The sequence below is a fragment of the Dendrobates tinctorius genome, unplaced genomic scaffold (genome assembly GCF_039654945.1).
Source record: "Dendrobates tinctorius isolate UK_male_01 unplaced genomic scaffold, ASM3965494v1 ptg000204l, whole genome shotgun sequence".
NCBI lineage: Eukaryota > Metazoa > Chordata > Amphibia > Anura > Dendrobatidae > Dendrobates > Dendrobates tinctorius.
This window is the reverse complement of record NW_027361871.1, coordinates 491,933-510,975: the sequence shown is the minus strand read 5'-3', so window position 1 is coordinate 510,975 and position 19,043 is coordinate 491,933. Positions and strand designations below refer to the sequence as shown.

General features: G+C 44.4%; 1 protein-coding gene across 8 annotated transcripts in view; it reads left to right on the top strand.

Annotated features, from left to right (window-relative positions):
- The window catches only part of LOC141057365 (tRNA N6-adenosine threonylcarbamoyltransferase, mitochondrial-like), a 212,344-nt gene that overhangs the window by 31,647 nt on the left and 161,654 nt on the right, over window positions 1-19,043 (top strand). For all 8 annotated transcript variants that reach the window (XM_073553949.1, XM_073553951.1, XM_073553953.1 and 5 more), the window contains exon 3: window positions 17,382-17,769. In XM_073553949.1, coding sequence (XP_073410050.1) covers window positions 17,382-17,769 — 388 coding nt within the window. The remainder of the gene's footprint in view (window positions 1-17,381; window positions 17,770-19,043) is intronic.

Below are 19,043 nucleotides of genomic sequence, written 5' to 3'. Positions count from 1 at the left end.
TGATTAAATTTTTGAGGCTACCCTGAATACCTTTTTTTTTTTTTTTTTTTTTTTTCCTCTCAATGTGGACAACAGCTTTTGTTTCCTCTTGCTATGGTGAAAGATGTCACTAATTCCATTGGGGATGGCACTTCTAGGTATGAAGGCAGACACATCCTTTTGCTAAATATTTGTGTTTGTGCAAGGTAATAGCTGTCAAACTGTCTCAATAATTGTCTCAAATGGCAGTATCTTTGCATTGTTTTTTTAATAACTAATTTTCAATTTCTATAAATGTACATGGGTAAAGATATTTTTTTTAAAATATCATATACTGTTGTTTTTAAAGATCACTTTTTAGTAGCCATGTCATTATCATCACAGTTAGGATTACAGTGGCAGGTGATACCTATTCAGTATTCGGCATAAATTAATTACAAAATTTTTAGTTTTCCTTAACCCCTTTCTCACATGTGACGTACTATCCCGTCCACGGGACTTGGGCCTGTATGACCGTGGATAGGATTGTACATCACCGCAATCAGCGGCGCTAACGACCCGCCCTATAAAACTGTCCCAGTAGGTAACCCCTTTAGTGAACCCCTTCAGAAAAAAAAGTCAAACAATGCTTTATCATCATACCGCCGAACAAAAAGTGCAATAACACACAATCAAAAAGATGTATTTAAATAAACATGGTACTGCTGAAAACATCATCTTGTCCCGCAAAAAAACGAGCTGCCATACAGCGTCATCAGCGAAAAAATAAAAAAGTTATAGCTCGCAGAATAAGGCGATGCAAAAATAATTATTTTTTATATAAGTGTTTTTATTGTAGAAAAGCGCCAAAACATAAAAAATTATATAAATGAGGCATCGCTGTAATCATACTGACCCGAAGAATAAAACTGCTTTATCAATTTTACTGCACGCGGAACGGTGTAAACGCCCCCCCCAAAAGAAATTCATGAAATGCTGTTTTTTGTTCGTTCTGCGTCCCAAAAATCGGAATAAAAAGCGATCAAAAAATGTCATGTACCCGAAGATGGTACAAATAAAAACGTCAACTCGTCCCGCAAAAAATAGGACCTCACATGACTCTGTGGGTCAAAATATGGAAAAAATTACAGCTTTCAAAATGTGGTGATGCAAAAACTATTTTTACTATAAAAAGCGTCTTTTAGCATGTGACAGCTGCCAAAAATAAAAACCAGCCACAAATAGTAAATCAAACCCCCTTTATCACCCCCTTAGTTAAGGAAAATAATAAAATAGAAAAAAATGTATTTATTTCCATTTTCCCATTAGGGTTAGGGCTGAGATTAAGGTTAGGGGTGTGTTGGGGTTAGGGTTGGTTGGAGTTACAATTGGGGGGTTTCAACTGTTTAGGCACATCAGGGGCTTTCCAAATGCAACATGGCGCCTGATCTCAATTCTAGCCGATTCTGCGTTGAAAAAGTCAAACGGTGCTCCTTCCCTTCCAAGCTCTGCCATGTGCCCAAACAGTGGTTTACCCCCACATATGAGGTATCAGCCTACTCAGGAAAAATTGTACAACAACTTTTGGGGTCCAATTTCTCCTGTTACCCTTGGAAAAATAAAAAATTAGGGGCAAAAATATCATTTTTGTAGAATAAAATGATTTTTTTTATTTTTATTGCTCTACGTTATAAACTTCTGTGAAGCACTTGGGGGTTCAAAGTGCTCACCACACATCTAGATAGGTTCCTTGGGTGTCTAGTTTCCAAAATGGGGTCACTTGTGGGGGGTTTCCACAGTTTAGGCACATCAGGGGCTCCCCAAACGCGACATGACACCCGCAGTCTATTCCATCAAAGTCTGCATTCCAAAACGTCATTACTTCCCTACCGAGCCCCGACGTGTGCCCATACAGTAGTTTTCTTCCACATATGGGGTATCAGTGTACTCAGGACAAATTGGACAAGAACATTTGGGGTCCAATTTCTTATGTTACCCTTGGGAAAATAAAAAAATTGGGGACTAAAAGATCGTGTTTGTGGAAAAAATATGATTTTTTTTATTTTCAGGCCGGGGCATTATAAACTTCTGTTAAGCACTTGGGGGTTCAAAGTGTTCACCACACATCCACATCTAGATAAGTTCCTTATCAGGTCTAGTTTCCAAAATGGGATCACGTGTGTGGGGTTTCCACTGTTTAGGTACATCAGGGGCTCTCCAAACACGACATGGCGCCCGATCTCAATTCCATCCAATTTTGCGTCAAACGGAGCTCCATTCCTTCTGAGCTCTGCCATGAACACAAACAGTGGTTTACCCCCACATGTGGGGTATTGGCGTACTCAGGACAAATTGCACAATAACTTTTGGGGAGTTTCCACTGTTTAGGCACATCGCGGGGGCTCTCCAAACGTGTCATGCTGCCAATCTCAAGTCCAGCCAATTTTGTGTTGAAAAAGTGAAACGACGCTCCTTCCCTTCTGAGCTCTGCCATGCGCCGAAACAGTGGTTCCCCCCCACATATCAGGTATCAGCGTACTCAGGACAAATTGCATAATAACTTTTGCAGTCCAATTTCTCCTGTTACCCTTGGTAAAATAAAAAAAATTGGACCTGAAGTAATTTTTTTGTGAAAAAAGTTAAATGTTCATTTTTTTAAAAAAACATTCAAAAAATTCCTGTGAAGCACCTGAAGGGTTAATAAACGTCTTGAATGTGGTTTTGAGTACCGTCAGGGGTGCAGTTTTTAGGATGGTGTCACTTTTGGGTATTTTCTATCACATAGACACCTCAAAGTAACTTCAAATGTGATGTGGTCCCTAAAAAAAAAAAAAAGTGGTGTTGTAAAAATGAGAAATCGCTGGTCAACTTTTTAACTCTTATAACTTCCTAACAAAAAAAAAATGTTGGTTCCGAAATTGTGCTGATGTAAAGTAAACATGTGGGAAATGTTAGTTATCAAGTTTTTTGTGTGCCATATCTCTGTGATTTAAGGGCATAAAAGTTTAAAGTTGGAAAATTGCAACATTTTCTCCAAATTTCCATTTTTTTCACGAATAAACGCAAGTTATATGAATTAAATTTTACCACTAACATGAAGTACAATATGTCACGCGAAAACACTGTCAGAATCACCGGGATCCATGTAAGCGTTTCAGAGTTATTACCTCATAAAGGGACACTGGTCAGAATTGTAAAAATTGGCCTGGTCATTAACGTGCAAACCACCCTTGGCGGTAAAAGGGTTAAAGGGGTTTTCCCATGAACAAAGTTAATTTCAATCAACATTTTAATCAATAGATCTATGAATAATAATAATTTCCACAATTCGATGTGTTTAAAGAAAAATGTTTCTGTGCTGAGATAATTTTATAAATGTGCCCCTGCTGTGTAATGGCTGTGTCTGACTGTGCAGGAACATGGTCTGATCATATCACAGCTAAAGGGCAGAGGAGGATGCAAAAGAGTATACTGTACAAACAGCACAGCATGGGATCACAGCTGATTTTTCTATTTGAGGTAAAACATTGTTTAACCCCTTTCTGACATCAGTTGTAATGATCTGTCCATGTGACCTGGGCCAATTTGACTATGGACGGATCATTACGTCATGCGCTCACTGGGGGTGCCCGGGCGATCGCTGCCGGGTGTCAGCTGATTCTGACAGGTGACACCCGGTACTAGGTGCGAGGAGCGGTCACAGACCGCTCCCGGCACTATAATCCCCGAAATACTGCGATTGAACACGATCGCATCATTCCGTAAGCAGGCACAGGGCTGACAGCCCTTCTGCCTTTGGATCGGAGACCCCGCGGCGTGACGTGGGGTCCCGATCGTTGCCATGGTGAGCAGATGTCGTCATCGTAACATCTGGGTCACCAGAGCTACAAAACTTGTTGATCTTGCACAGTGCATGATCAGCATGTCTCTGTCAGTGCAGCGCTGACAGCTTTTATGACATGCTGATGCTGCTTCATCTGCATGCTATAGTAGCGATCAGCCTGCAAAAAATGATTGTCCCATAGTGGAACTAAATAAAAAAAATTTAGAAAAAAGTAAAAAAAAATAATTTAACATAATTGTAAAATTATTTAAAAAAGAATCAAAATAATAAAAAAATCAATATATTATATCTCTAAATAAATATTTGAATAAAAATAAAATCTAAACAATAAAAGTAGACATATTTGACATCGCAGTGTCCTCAACGATCTGACCTATAAAACTGTCCCACTACTTATCCCCTTTAGTGAACACCATAATAAAATAAATAAAAAACAAGGCAAAAAACAATGCTTTATCATCATACCACCGAACAAAAAGTGGAATAGCGTGATCAAAAAGACGGATATAAATAAACATGGAACCGCTGAAACGTCATCTTGTCCCACAAAAAAACAAGCTGCTATACAGCTCCATCAGCGTAAAAATAAGTTATAGCTCCCAGAATAAAATGATACAAAAATAATTTTTTTTCTCTAAAATAGATTTTTTTGTATAAAAGCGCCAAAACATAAAAAAAAAAAATATAAATGAGTTATTGCTGTAATCGTACTGACCCAAAGAATAAAACTGCCTTATCAATTTTACCACACACGGAATGGCATAACCCCCCCCCCCCCCCCAAAAAAAAGGAATTCATGAATTGCTGGTTTCTGTTCATTCTGCCTCCCAAAATTCAGAATAGAAAGCGATGAAAAAATTTCATGTTCTCCTGTATTTTTTTTAAGCAGCAGGCAAAACTCACAGCTGGGGACTGCATCCCTCCTCCGCTGTCAGCTTCAGCAAGGCTGGTTATCAAGAATAGAGGGGTCCCCATGCTGTTTTTTAAATTATTTAAATAAATAATAATAAAAAAATGTTGTGGAGTCTCCCCCCCCCCCCCCCCCCCCCATTTTTGACAACCAGCCTTGCTAAAGCTCACAGCTGGGGGCTGGTATTATCAGGCTGGTAAGGGGCTATGGATATTGACCCCCCTGAGCCTAAAAATAGCAGCCCGCAGCTGCCCAGAATAGGCGCATCTTTTTGGTGCGCCAATTCTGGCGCTTTGCCCGGCTCTTCTCACTTACCCTGTAGAGGTGGCAATTTTCATCCATGTCTTGGTGATAATTTGTTTTCGACCTGGACGGTGCCAAGATGCGACCGTCTAAGCTGAGAACCACTGGTGAATGAGCTGCTGGGAATGCAGCGTCATTGACGGGGTGACATCATAGAGTTTACATCTGGTCACTGGGCTCCGTTCCTAGCTGGGCTGAGCTGCGGTGAGATCCCTGCTAGCACCGTGAGCGCTCAGTGACAAGGGGTGACTTTATAGAGGTTACCTCCGGTCACTGGACTTTGTTTCCAGCCGGGCTGAGTTGCGGTGAGATTCCCGTTGCGTTCCCAGCAGCTCATTCACCAGTGGTCCTCAGCCTGGACAGTCACATCTTGGCACTGTCCAGGTTGAAAACTAATTATCCCCCAGACATGGATTACAGCGTGGGACACAACGATGGACAGGTATGGTATATTGTTGTTTTTTTTATTTTAGTTTGATTACAGGATATCGAGCGCTTCGGTGGAATTATGCGAGTTCGTAAGTATGGTTTAATTGAGATTATTAAAGAAGTCTATGTCATTGTTTTCAATTAAAAGACTTTATTCTGACTGTGTCTTTATTTACCATATAACTATAGGAATAATAATGGAGAGGTGTCTTATAGACACCTCTCCATTACTAAGCCGTGGGCTTGATGTCACATGACAATACAAAGGTGACATCAATCCCACAAATATGAACCCCAATTGCCGCTACAGGACAAGTGGGAAGAGACGGGCAAAGTGCTAGAATTGGCGCATCTAATAGATGTGCCTCTTCTGGGCAGCTGCGGGCTGCTATTTTTAGGCTGGGGGGTCAATATCCATGGCCCCTTACCAGCCTGAGAGTACCAACCCTCAACTGTGAGCTTTAGCAAGGCTGGTTGTCAGAAATGAGGGGGGCCCTACGCCGTTTTTTTAAATTTGAATAATTAAAAGAAAAACTGAGTGGGGACCACTCTATTCTTGATAACCAACATTGCTGAACCTGATAGCTGAGGGTTGCAGCCCCCAGCTGCGAGTTTTGCCTGGCTGGTTATAGAAAATACAGGGGAACCCACACCTTTTTTTTTCATTTATTTATAACGCAGGCGCCGGCTGTTGAATACCCCGATCAGCCGCTCCTGCTGTCACTGTTATTAGCAGCAGCAGCAGGGGTAGGCTGATGGTGGTAATAGTCCCATCAGCAGACGCCTGTTGTCTCTTTTATCAGCAGACGCCTGTTGTCTCTTTTATCACTTAAATGTAACTCTCATCATTCTCCCCTGCTCGTTCCGATCGCCGGCAGAGCAGGGGAGTATGATGAGAGTATGATGTTACCCAAAAGTAACACCATTGTAAAAACTGCACCCCTCAAGGTACTCAAAACCACATTCAAAAAATTTCTTAACCCTTCAGGTGCTTCACATGAATGAATGGAATGTGGAAGGAAAAAATAACCATTTAACTTTTTTTTCACAAACATTTTACTTCTGAACCAAATTTTTTTATTTTCACAAGTGTAAAAAGAGAAAATGAACCACAAAATTTTTTGTGCAATTTGTCCTGAGTACACCCATACACCATATGTGGGGGTAAACCACTGTTTGGGTGCACAGCAGAACTCGGAAAGGAAGGAGCGCTGTTTGACTTTTTCAATGCATAATTGGCTGGAATTGAGAACGGACACCATGTCACGTTCGGAGAGCCCCTGATGTGCCTAAACAGTGGAAACTCCCCCACAAGTGACACCGTTTTGTAAACTAGACCACTCAAGGAACTTATCTAGATGTGTGGTGAGCACTTTGAACCCCCAAGTGCTTCACAGAAGTTTATAACGTAGAGCCGTAAAAATAAGAAAACATTTTTTTACACAAAAATGATCTTTTCGCCCCAAAATTTTTATTTTCCCAAGGGTATCAGGAGAAATTGGACCCCAAAAATTGTTGTCCAATTTGTCCTGAGTACGCTGGTACCCCATATGTGGGATAAAACTACTGTTTGGGCACATGGTGGGGCTCGGAAGGGAAGTAGTGACGTTCTGGAATGCAGACTTTGATGAAATAGTCTGCAGGTGTCATGTTGCATTTGCAAAGCCTCTGATGTGCCTAAACAGTAGAAACCTTCCACAATTGACCCCATTTTTGGAAACTTGACCACCCAAGGAACTTTTCTAGATGTGTGGTGAGCGCTTTGATCCCCCAAGTGTTTCATTAAAGTTTAGAATGTAGAGCCGTGAAAATAAAAAATCTTTTTTTTTTTTTTCACAAAAATGATCTTTTAGCCCCCAATTTTTTATTTTGCCAAGGGTAACAGGAGAAATTAGACCCCAAAAGTTGTTGTCCAATTTGTTCTGAGTATGCTGGTACCACATATGTGGGGGTAACTACTGTTTGGGCACGCGGTGGGGCTTGGAAGGGAAGTAGTGACGTTTTGAAATGCAGACTTTGATGGAATGGTCTGTGGGCGTCATGTTGCGTTTGCAGAGCCTCTGATGTGCCTAAACAGTGGAAACCCCAAATTCTATTTCCAGCCCTAACCCCAACACACCTCTAACCCTAATCCCAACCCTAACCATAACCATAACCCTAACCTCAAACCTAACCCTAATCCCAACTCTAACCCTAATATTAGCCTCAATCCTAACCCAAGCTCTAGCCCCAACCATAACCCTAACTTTAGCCTAACCCTACCTAACCCAAACTTTAGCCTAACCATAACCCTAACTTTAGCCTAACAATAACCCTAACTTTAGCGTAACCATAAGCCTAACTTTAGCCTAACCCTAACTTTAGCCTAACAGTAACCTTAACAGTAAAACTAACCCTGTCAGTAGCACAAACTTTACACTAATAATAACCTTAACAGTAACCCTATCCCTAACAGTAACCCTAACTTTAGCCTAACCCTAACAGTAACCCTAACTATAGTACTAACCCTAATAGTAACCTTAACAGTAACCCTAACCGTAACTACATCACTAGGCCTAACCTGCCGTACCTGCTTTTTTAAATTTGTGACAAGATCGCTGACTGGCACAGCTGTTGCCAGCAGCGCTTTTCACACTGTTTCTCCTCTGATCTCTCACTGACAGGAGATCAGGAGAAACAGCGTTACTGTGAGGCAGATCGCCGGGAAAGTTTGTTGCTACATCAAGCTTTCTCAGTGATCTCTCTCACTGGCTGCTGTGATGCTGATGTCATCAGGACCTGAACCAATCAGGTCTCAATGAGGTCGGGGGTCACAGAAAGCATTTTGCGCCGGGATCCCTGCATTATAAGGTACGTGGGGGTCCCGGGGGGCACAAAACCGCCGACCGTAGACAAACGTCAGTGCTGCACAAAGCCCAGCAAGTGTCGATGTTTATCTACTATCAATGGTCATGAAGCGGTTAATAAATAGCATTTCACACGTGTACTTTACATAAGCACAATTTTGGAAGCAAACGAGACCCCTTAAGGAAATTATCTAGATGTGTGGTGAGCACTTTGAACCTCCAAGTGCTTCAAAGAAGTTTATAACATAGAGCCATGAAAATAAAAAATCTTATTTTTTCAACAAAAATGATTTTTTGCCCCCAAATTTTTATTTTCACAAGGGTAACAGGAGAAATTAGACCCTCAGTGTTGTTGTGAAATTTGTCCTGAGTACACTGATACCTGATATGTGGGGGTAAACCATTGTTTGGGCATACGGCAGAGCTCAGAAGGGAAAGAGCGCTGTTATGAGCTCATTTTCTCCTTCATCTTTGATGTCCGATGAACTCCCTCTGCTGGTGAAAGGAGGTAGTGAAATTGATTTGGATGGGAAAAACCTGTCATCTGAACAGGTGGAGTGTGATTGGACATCTGGAATCTCTGAGTGGATATAAGGCCGCCGACGCCCTGCTGGATTGCTGGTGATCCTCTTTGCTCTGAGCTCTGGTTCAGTTTAGTCCGGTCTACTAAAGCTAAGTTTTTGCTCTGCTATTGTTCCATGAGATTTTGTCTGGTTTACTTAGTGTTTGTGTTCAGCCAGCCCTTGTTGGGACTGGCTGAACTCCATTTTTGTCTCTGATCAGTTGATCTCTTTGCTCTGTTTTCAGAATATACCTGAGTGCTGATATAGTGATTTTGAAGTCTAGTGACTTCAGGGCCTTTTCTATCAGACGTGTTGGACATTATTTTTGGCAGGGTTTTTGCGTGATTGCAGACAGTTGCTTTTCTTTCCTGTCATTTCTAGTTAGTGAGGGCCCCATCGTTTGCTCAGCCTGTCTTTCTGTTTGTGTTTGTTTTCACCGTCAATACATGTTGGGGGCTGTCTATTGCTTTGGGGTCTGCTCTGGGGCAGTTTAGATTTCCCCTTTCTTTATTTAGGTTTATTTAGTTCTCCGGCTGTGAACGAGGTGTCTAGGACCACCGTAGGAACACCCCACGGCTACTGTAAGTTGTTGTGAATAGGATCAGGGGTCTGCAATCCGCTAGCTACCAACCTCTCCGGTTTTCTGGACTTAGCTTGCATTTTTGTTTTTTCCTCCTCCGGTGACTCATTCATAACAGAGCGCCATTTGACTTTTTCTGTGCAGAATTGGCTGAATTTGAGATCAGATGCCATGTCGCATTTGGAGAGCTCCTGATGTGCCTAAACAGTGAAAACCCCCACAACTGACACCATTTTGGAAACTAGATTAAGGAACTTATCTAGATGTGTGTTGTGCACTTTGAACCCCCAAGTGCTTCACAGAAGTTTATAACGCAGGTCCATGAAAATAAAAAATCTTTTTTTTTTCCTCAATTATTTTTTAGCCCGCTATTTTTGATTTTCACAAGGGTATCAAGAGAAATTGTACCACAAAAGTTGTTGTGCAATTTGTCCTGAGTACGCTGAAACCCCAAATGTGGGGAGGAACCACTGTTGGGACAAACGTCGGGGCTCGAAAGGGAAGTATTGACGTTTTAGAATTCAGACTTTGATGGAATGGTCTACGGGCGTGATGTTGCGTTTGCAGAGCCCTTGATGTGCTTAAACAGTAGAAACCCCACACATGTGACCCCATTTTGGAAATTTGACCCCCCAAGGAGCTTATCTAGATATGTGGTGAGCACTTCGAACCCTTAAGTGCTTCACAGAAGTTTATAACGCAGAGCAGTGAAAATAAAACTCTCTTTTTTTTTTTTGTCCACAAAAATGATTTTTTAGCCCCAATTTTTTATATTCCCAAGGGTATCAGACAAAATTAGACCCCCAAAGTTTGTGTGCAATTTGTCCTGAGTACATTGATGCCCCGTATGTTGGGGTGAACCACTGTTAGGGCTCACGTCGGGGCTCGGAAGGGAGGGAGCACCATTTGACTTTTTGAAAGCAAAATTGTCTGGAATCAATGATGGCGCCATGTCGCGTTTGGAGACCCACTGATGTGCCTAAACAGTGGAAACCCCTCAATTCTTACTCCAACCCTAAACTCAACACACCCCTAACCCTAATCCCAACCCTGACCATAACTCTAACCACAAAACTAACCATAACCCCAACACACTGTGAGGTAGCGTTGTCATTCAAGGTTGGGGGACACTCGCTTGGCAGCAAATAAATCACATCCGGTACGGGTTTTCCATAAAACCATATCAGTCCGTGAGGTTTATTATTCAGCATAAACCAAAGGAAGCACCACAAAGTTCATATCAGCATAGCGTCCATTATATAGGCTATTCAGCCTCATCATCATCTCACCTGTCAGGGTTCCTTATGCGGCTTCACCATCGCATACGTTAGTTCCCTCCAGGGCGCTCTCAGGCGCACATCGCCAATGCTCACACAGCCGCTCCACAGGCTGTTAGCGAGGAGATCCTTCTCACAGGATCTTCCAAACTGGACCAATCAGGTCCCAGCATTCACTCCTTGTGACCTACCCTGGCCACCTTATATGGCCCGTAGCCATGCCCACTGGGTCACATGGCTATGACCTCATCACAGGTCCTTCACACACTTACAAAGCCTTTTACTGTAGGTGTTTTCAGACACACCCCTGGGTGGATTTGTAGGTAACCAGGACCCGCCCATCTCTCTAGTTACCTGAAGACTTCTCCCTTACACTTAGAAACAACACCTCAGCAATGATATTGCTGATCACACATACACAAGTCTCCATCTCAAAGCCACCAACTTTGAGATAAATAACTATCCTTCAGGATTCTGCCACTCATCCGTTTTCTTGGGACATCCACACAGCGCCCCCTAGTGGACACAGTGGTCATTACACCACATACCTCGCCCCTCTGTTCAAACTTGTGGGGTTGAACACACAATCTTACACCAGGATCTCGAGACCGGGCACTCATTACACCTTGCCCCTCAGGTCGAGAGAACTGTCTCGATCTGTCATACGGCCTCATCTCTGCGTTAGGCCTCCCCAGCGGTCAAAATATCGGTCATTGTCTTTGACCCTCCAGTTGCAGTCTGTCTGCGTCATCAGACACTGTTTAGTCACCACCCTCCTAGAGTGCGCTTCGTCACCTGACCATTCTCCCACTGACCAGCTCTCCCGGTTGGTACAGTCATCAGTCTTAATCAGTCCTACTGTCTGGCCTGAGTCTGACTCATTCAGCGTCTCACAGGAACTGCGGTCTCTCAGCCTCGCACGGCCCACCGAACTGCCATTTGCTGACATTCTTCGGCCACCTGCCATGTCACTACTTGGAGGAACCGTTCGGGTCCTTACATCTTGGGTTGAAGGCGGCCGCAACCTGTTATTCCTTACTTCTTTTATAATTCGCTGACGGTCCAGCCTCAACTGCTCAATTTCTTGCAGGTACCCCACTCGATACTCCATGAGCATCCGAAAGTCTCTCAGGCTCTCCATGGAGCCAACCACCATGATGGGAATTCTACCCACTTCACTGGATACCGGGTCTTCATTATCAAGAGGGATCCTCACCCTCACCACACCGGAGATATTCACGAGGTCTTGCATCACCTTCCCGGATCTTCCAATGATTCTTCCAATCAGAGCTTTGGGTACCGAAACCACATCTTTCCGCAAACCCCTCCGATCCATAGCCCCCCCTGGCTAACGCTAGGCGTCGAGAAGCCTTCAGATTACTCCGACTGACCAGCTGTTTGGCGTGGAGACATTGTAGATGCATCTCTTTCAGGACAGCTACTTGGTTTGATGTATCTTCTCTGGCTGATACTATCACTAACTGCCGAGTCTCAGGTGCCTAGTGCACCTCACACGCCTTGACCGCCTCTTTGAAAGCCTCATGTACTCCTTCCTCCGCACAGGCATCTTGCATGTCTTCTGGAACGTCAATCACAGTCTTGAAGGACGTGGTCTTGCTCTCTTCCAGGCCAGGAGGCTCTGGCCTTACCACGGACACTTCCCTCACTACAGTTGACCCGACCGGGTGACTGTCTTCTTCAGTTCTTCACTCATCAACTTCACACGATTGGATCACTTCATGACCCTTGGCCACTATGGCTACTGGCAGTTCTGTCTTATTATCACTCACGCTCACCCGCGGTAAGTCTTCATCCAATTTCTCCCGCAGAAGACTGTTAACTACTCCTCTGAGTTCCTCCCATCTCTTCCTTGAGGTTCTTGTTCACACTTTTCCAAGTGGACAGGTGACCTCTGAGCTCTAAGACTTCTTTCTCGAGCTCCTCGACCCTGTGCTCGGCCGTTTGTCTCAGGACTCTTTCTCGTTTGACATATTCATCCACCTCTTCTCTGAGGGCCTTATTCAGTCCTTGCCACGTTACCATGTGGCCTTTGAGCTCAGAAACTTCTTTTTGTAGCCCTTCTATTCTTTGCTCCCTTTTCTTTCTCAGAGCCACAGTCACCCCCAGAGAATAAGTCATCCCTGCAGTTACTCACTAACCGTGTTACTACTTCTGCCGTCTTATCCACCAGGTCAGCGTCAGTTTTGTCACGATTTTCAGTCAGCACAGCACTAGATTCTGTCCTAGTGGTGGCTACTGGCAACGACACGTCAAAGTCACACCACATCGTACGGTGAACCCCCAAGACACTCTCTGTCGGTGTGTCAGCTCCGCTCTTTTTGTTTACTACACCATTCTCATTCACACTGTGGTACCCTTCAGGTGACGTCAGGTCAGTAAATTCATCTAACGTAATTCTTTCTCTGGTCACCCCTATGTCTGGCCTGTCCACGTTAGGAGGTGTCAGCGTCTTCGTATTGGTTAGTCCAACAGTAGGAACGTCTCCACCCTGCTGGCATATATCATCAAACCTGAAAAAGCCCCGGCCCCACTCCAAGGCATACACTAAGTCTGATGGTATACTGCCCCCTTGGCACTCACTGCCTCCAAGCCCCTCAAACATTATTCTGTCTACCGCATAGTTCACTGTGATCCCATGTGCACAGCGAACCTGGACCATTTTCTCGGTCAGACAGAAAGTGAGAGAAGTCCCTACCAGAGTAACCGACTCTTTGAGTCCAACCGTCCCGATATCCCTTCCCGGTGTAGCATCACGGTACACACTTGCGGCCAGTCATCACTCGGAAAGAATATCCCACATTCTGGAAATGACATACATGAACACTGCAGTTTCCCAGACATACCCACTGAGCCAACCAGGGCTGCCACTTCTTCAAACTCGGCCCCTTTCTGGACCACCACCCCAATTTGGGCTACCTCCTCCTTCTGAGACTCCGCCCCTTTTTGGGTTACCACCCCAATTTGGGACTCCTCCCCCTTTTGGGACTCCACTTCTTTTTTGGTTACCATGCCAATTTGGGACTCCACCCCCTTTTGGGCTACCACCCCGATTTGGGTCACCGCCCCCTTTTTTGGACTCCACCCCCTTTCAGGATCTCGCCATGTCTGTTATACCGGTCTTCTCAGACCACAGTTCACACCACACAGTTTGTCTCTTACGATACCACACAAGTCTTTGTTGGCACCACCACAGCTCCTGCTGTCACCGATCACCGGCACCACCGGCTGCTGTTCACACACACACAGCGGCTGGAGTCACTGCAGCTCCTGCTGCGCCGTCTTCGTGGACCCACCGATCCACCGGAAGCCGCTTGTCACCTTCGTGACCCCACTGAGCCACATCAAGCTGCTTGTCGCCTTCGTGACCCCACTGAGCCACATCAAGCCGCTTGTCACCTTCTTGACTCCCACTGAGCCACTTCAGGCTGAGTCAAGAAAAAAGAAGAAAAAACACCACAAACTCAAAAACTCACGTGTCCTGACTGTGTGCTGTTTAGGACGCTCCTGTCTCCACCTGAGACTGTCCAGCACACAGGGCGCACCGGGTGCGATTCAGGGAGCGACCCTCCTCCCAGGGTCTCCCCACACAACGGCCTCACCAGGTCCAGGGGCTCGGCGGTTGCTCTTCAGGACATCTGTCTCCGCCTGAGACTGCCCAACACTCGCGCCTCACCAGGTCCAAGGTCACACCACGTGCTCCTTGGATCCGACTCTGCTCCCAGGGCTGACCCTCCAGGACCTTTCCTCACTGAACCCTCCAGGTACACTGTCTTCCTCACTGACCCAGGTCAGTACCACTCGAACACCTGTCCGATACCTGTGTCAGCCACACGGGTCACCGTTTTACTCATTGACCCAGGTCAGTACCACATGAACACCAGTCCGTTTCTCCTGTGTTGCCCACACAGGTCCTCGGGTACCTCTTCTCCGCAGAGGCACCCTAGCAATCACCAGTCTCTTTCTTCTGGGGAAGCGGCCGCACTGGGCTCACCGATCTGGACAGTGCCTTACTCACTAGGCCGCCCCACGGTTTTCCAGAACCACAGCCGGACAGTGGCTTCCCCACTTGCAGGCCGTCACAGGCTCTGCTCACACGTGGCCGGTCAGCAGCACATCACACGGCTTCCACAACCGTCAGCCCTCCTGGCTCAGCGTTGCTCTTTGCCACCGAATTTTGCAGTCCTTATCCGTTGCTCCCAGCAACAAGGCTACACCACTGCCCATAGCCTTCTCCACCAATTGTGAGGTAGCGCTGTCATTCAAGGTTGGGGGACACAAGCTTGGCGGCAAATAAATCACATCCGGTACGGGTTTTCCATAAAACCATATCAGTCCGTGAGGTTTATTATTCAGCATAAACCAAAGGAAGCACCACAAAGTTCATATCAGCATAGCGTCCATTATATAAGCTATTCAGCCTCATCATCATCCCACCCGTCAGGCTTCCTTATGCGGCTTCACCATCGCATACGTTAGTTCCCTCCAGGGAGCTCTCAGGCGCACATCGCCAATGCTTACACAGCCGCTCCACAGGCTGTTAGCGAGGAGATCCTTCTCCTCACAGGACCTTCCAAACTGGACCAATCAGGTCTCGGCATTCACTCCTTGTGACCTACCCTGGCCACCTTATATGGCCCGTAGCCACGCCCACTGGGTCACATGGCTATGACCTCATCACAGGTCCTTCACACACTTACAAAGCCTTTTACTAAAGGCGTTTTCAGACACCCCTGGGTGAATTTGTAGGTTACCAGGACCCGCCCAGCTCTCTAGTTACCTGAAGACTTCTCCCTTACACTTAGAAACAACACCTCAGCAATGATATTGCTGATCACACATACACAAGTCTCCATCTCAAAGCCACCCACTTTGAGATACATAACTATCCTTCAGGATTCTGCCACTCATCCGTTCTCTTGGGACATCCACACAGCGCCCCCTAGTGGACACAGTGGTCATTACACCACAACACCCTAACCCTAATTCCAACCCTAACCCTAATCCCAACCCTAACCATAACCCTAACTCACTTTAGCCTAACTAACTCTAATTGGAAAATGAAAATAAATATATTATCTTTATTTCATTATTTTTCCCTAACTAAGGGGGTGATAAAGGGGGGGTTTATGTACTTTTTTTACTTTGATCACTGTGATAGGGTCTATGACAGTGACCAAAATGAACTAATAGGAAAAATCTTCCTATTATTGCCGGGTGCCAGCCGGCAGATCTCGGCGGCTCCCATGAGGGGAAGCACGAGGGCTGAGGAGCACCGGGGGGGGATGGAGGACCCTATTTCTCTCTCCTCTAATGTGCGATCACATCAGAAAAGAGAGAAATTAAATGGAACATCTGGCTTTTTTTTTGCTGTCGCAGTTATATGATTAATAACGGCAATCGCAAAAATGGGGTCGGTAAAAAACAACCCAAATCATGTTATCTGGGGTCTCGGCTACCCCCGGCAGCCGAGACCCCGGAGAAAATCTGACTCTAGGGGGCGCTATACACTTTTTCCACAGCGCTGTGAATTCACGGCGCTGTGCTTTAAGTACTCTTAACTACCCCCGTTAAAAGGCGTATCGGCGGTCGTTAAGGGGTTAATTTTATTTTATTTTCTATGCTTTGCTTTTATAGTGCTATCTTGTTCTGCAGCACTTTACATACATTATCATCACTGTCCCTTTAGATACATTATCATCAACTCAATAGTCCAGATGAGAATGAATAAAAGCAACTATTAGCATTTTTGCAGAGTCAAAGGTAAGAAAAGGTTCAATTCTGGAGATGTTTTTGAGGTGTAGGTGACCTGAATGAGTGATAGGATGTAGGTGGTGAATGAAATCTCTGTATGACCCCAAGACAGCGGGCATGCTGCTGGGGAGTAATGCTAGGCCATACACGGAAATGGAAGTATTTAGTATAGGTAGGTTAATGGAGGGAGGAAACATGAGTTCAGTTTTAGATAAAGGATATAAAGTTATAGACTGCGGACATTCAATCACTGATATTTTGCAGTAATACAGGAGTGATGTCAGGAGACGTGCTAAATAAAAGTCCACCTTGTCTTTCGGTAAATACTGTAGTGCTGCCTGCTTTTTTGTCTTCTGTATTTCTGCAAATAACGGCTGATTTGCTCGGGAGGCCTTGCACCCACTATATGTATAGTGTGCTTTTCCATTGTTTCTTATATAGGCATAGCGAGGAAACAAAGGAAAAGACAGATGGATTGTGCTGAGGTTTCTACAAAGTCTTTTTCCTGAGCCCATGTGCTAGGTCACTTTCAGACAGCTCAGCACTACCATATAATGTCCTCATGTTCTTGCTGCTTCTCTCTCTCTGTGAAGAGCAGGCATGTGTGATGTGCTGTCTGTGAAAGACATCAGAGCGTCTAGGTCCTCAAACATGCTCAAAGTGGCATGCAAATTACAGATGGTGTCTGCTGGAAGTAAATCCTGATGACAATGCAGGATATCCGTCAAATAACCACCAGAAAAGGTATTATTCCTCATAAAATGGTTACTTGAAAGTATGGTTAACCCTTTAGTAATGTTTTTATTAAGCCACATAGTTAGTATTACTGAAAAATACATTTTTCTCAAGTTTCTGTGTTCTGTTAGTGTTTTATTTTTGTCATTACAATTCTTTTGCAGAACTGGTGGAATCATACCAAGTGTGGCACAGCAACTTCACAAAGATAATATTGACCGAGTTGTTAATGAAGCCATTCTGTCTAGTGGCATCTCTCTACCTGAGGTTTCGGCCATTGCAACAACTGTAAAGCCTGGACTTGCATTAAGCCTTGGAGTTGGTCTTTCATACAGCCTAAATTTGGTGAAACGTTATAGCAAACCCTTTATCCCAATCCACCATATGGAAGCTCATGCATTAACAATTCGATTATTGCACCAGGTGGAATTTCCTTTTTTGGTGCTTTTAATTTCGGGAGGCCATTGCATCTTGTCCGTAGCTAATGGTATTTCAGACTTTTTGTTACTTGGACAGTCACAGGATGAATCGCCAGGTCAAGCATTAGACAAGGTATTGTTATTTGTTTAACATTTTACCTTACAAATAATTTTTTTCCAATTAGCAAATGTTTGAAACCTAGAGCCCACAAATATGATAAACTGCCAGATGTACGAAAAACAATATATTCATTAAATATATAATTAAAACATGCAATTAAAAAGTAATATGAATAAACGGAAAAAGGGGTAAAACCTCATGTTGCATAAGCAGGGGTAGTTAAATGTCAAGGTCACCAAATGTCAAAGTGACTATGGTGAAGTACAATCTGTGCACATTATGAATACATAATATATCAAATAAAATACAAATAGTTTACATAGGTGTTATTTAAAGTGCTTATTAATGGGCCCAAAATGGCCACAAGTTAATATACACAATTGTTTGCACCAAAGCATATAAGAGCATCAGATATAATGGCACAGAGTGACCAAGGTAAGAAGATAAATACAACTGATGGTAAGTAATTGTGTTGGAGTGTACTGACCCACTGCTATTTCACCTGTCTAATGCGCATTTCACCGATCGCTCAGTTCCATGTTGAATCCATCGGCGGAACGTGCTTTGGGCAGTTGGAATAGCATTGGTTCTTTTTACCCCTTTTTCCATTTTTTCATATTACTTTGTAATTGTATGTTATAATTATGTATTTAATTAACATATTGTTTCTCGAACGTCTGGCTGTGTATCGAATTTATAGGCTCTATATTCATTATGGATATACAGCAATAAGCTACTCTAACCTTTTAATGCTTAAATGTTTTAACCCCTTTCCTTCATTGGACGTAATATTCCGTCCATGTGCCCTGGGCCCTAATTGCCATGGACGAAATATTACGTCATAGCGATAAGCGGCGCCCACGGACCGCCCCCGACATGTTAACCACTTGTACACCGCGATCAAACACGATCGCGGTGTAACGGGGTTAATGGGAAGCATCGGCAGGGAGGGGGCTCCCTCCATGCTTCCCTGAGCCCCCCACGGCAGCGCAATGTGCAGCGCTGCTGCGAGGGGCTCCTTTCCTGCAGGTCCCCGGAACCAATATGGCGGCGGGGACATCCGGGGGCCTGCAGGAAGCTGGCTTCCTCACTGCCCGCAGAGCACAGGCATGAGGAAGCCTGCAGCAGTGCCTGTGACAGATCGCTGATCTGTCACAGCGATCTGTGATGTTACAGATAAGCGATCTGTCACATGACAGTTATATCCCCCCGGGACATTGTAATAAAGTAAAAAAAAAAAAGTGTAAAAATAATTTTAAAAAAATCCCCCAATAAATTCATTTTTT